This window comes from Brassica napus, chromosome C5, assembly GCF_020379485.1.
Source record: "Brassica napus cultivar Da-Ae chromosome C5, Da-Ae, whole genome shotgun sequence".
NCBI classification, from domain to species: Eukaryota; Viridiplantae; Streptophyta; class Magnoliopsida; order Brassicales; family Brassicaceae; genus Brassica; species Brassica napus.
This window is the reverse complement of record NC_063448.1, coordinates 26,440,246-26,441,538: the sequence shown is the minus strand read 5'-3', so window position 1 is coordinate 26,441,538 and position 1,293 is coordinate 26,440,246. Positions and strand designations below refer to the sequence as shown.

At 50.5% G+C, this 1,293-nt stretch overlaps 1 protein-coding gene across 1 annotated transcript; it reads left to right on the top strand.

Annotated features, from left to right (window-relative positions):
* Nucleotides 1-447: 447 nt before the first annotated feature.
* On the top strand, nt 448-963 carry LOC125587174. Its single transcript, XM_048757353.1, has one exon. The coding sequence runs from the start codon at nt 448-450 to the stop codon at nt 961-963; it is 516 nt and encodes a 171-aa protein (XP_048613310.1).
* Nucleotides 964-1,293: the final 330 nt, after the last annotated feature.

The window sequence follows — 1,293 nt, the reverse complement described above, 5'->3', positions numbered from 1 at the left end:
CTACTGGCCCACGATGGCCGCCGACGCCAACAGACAAGCCAAGCACTGCGACCAATGCCAAAGGCACGCTCCAGTCTCCAAGCTCCCCCCGGATAACCTCAAGTCCATAAGCTCACCATGGCCTTCAGAAAGTGGGGCATGGATATAGTAGGGAAATTCCCTATGGCGTCGGGGTAGAAGGTCTTCCTTCTGATAGTCACTGACTACTACTCCAAGTGAGTCGAAGCAGAAGCGCTCAGCCGCATAACAGATCTCCAGATCCGCAAGTTCCTGTGGACCTACGTAATCACTCGCTTCGGGGTCCCCCACGAGATTGTCACCGACAATGGACCCCAGTTCACAAGTCACAACTTCAAGGAGTTCTGCCTGGACTGGGGCATAAAACTAACTTTTTCCACACCCCGACACCCCTAGTCTAACGGACAAGCCGAGTCCACAAACAAAATAATGGTCAACATGCTCACAAAGCGACTGGAGGGCTCTCACGGGAAGTGGGTGGAAGAACTACACAGAGTCCTCTGGGCCTACCGGACCACTCCAAAAACAGCAACATGGGAAACCCCCTACTCGCTAGTCTACGGCTCTGAGGCCATTGTACCTACAGAGATGCACGTAAGAACAACGCTCTCCGGATCTACCTCTCTGGAGGAAAACAACGAGCTATTGGCGCTAAGCCTCGACCTGCTCGATGAAAAAAGAGAGGCCGCTCGATTAAGAAACTGGTCCTACCAGCAAGACGTCGCCAGGACGTACAACAAGAAAGTCAGAACCAGAAACTTCCAGCAAGGGGACTGGGTTCTACGACGAGCAGAAAAAAAAACGGGGAAACTCACCCCAGGGTGGGAAGGACCCTATAAGGTCATCGAGGTGCGGAGAGCAGGCGCCTACAGGCCGCAAGATAGCAAAGGTAAAATACAACCTAACTGCTGGAATGCCCTGCACCTCAAAGCCTATCATTTTTAATACGGTCTCCGGACCATGATATTTATACTACTATATACTATTTAAGCATTATGATTTCCTACTCCTATGTATGCTAAGCGTCTCCGGACAAAGCTGATAATAAAATAGTTCCGACTATAAAAGTAGAGGGAAAATCACTATACTTAAAGGGGCATACGAGCTGGATCAGGTCTCCAGAGACCTCCGATCCTGGCCAACCCTCACAAAAGTGGCACGACCACAGTGGCACGCCCACAAAGAATCAAAACGGGTATGAGACATAAAGCAGGAATGGGTATGCGCAAGCCTGAGTATGTTGTCAAAACTACCTAAAACCCCTGTGCCGCCTAA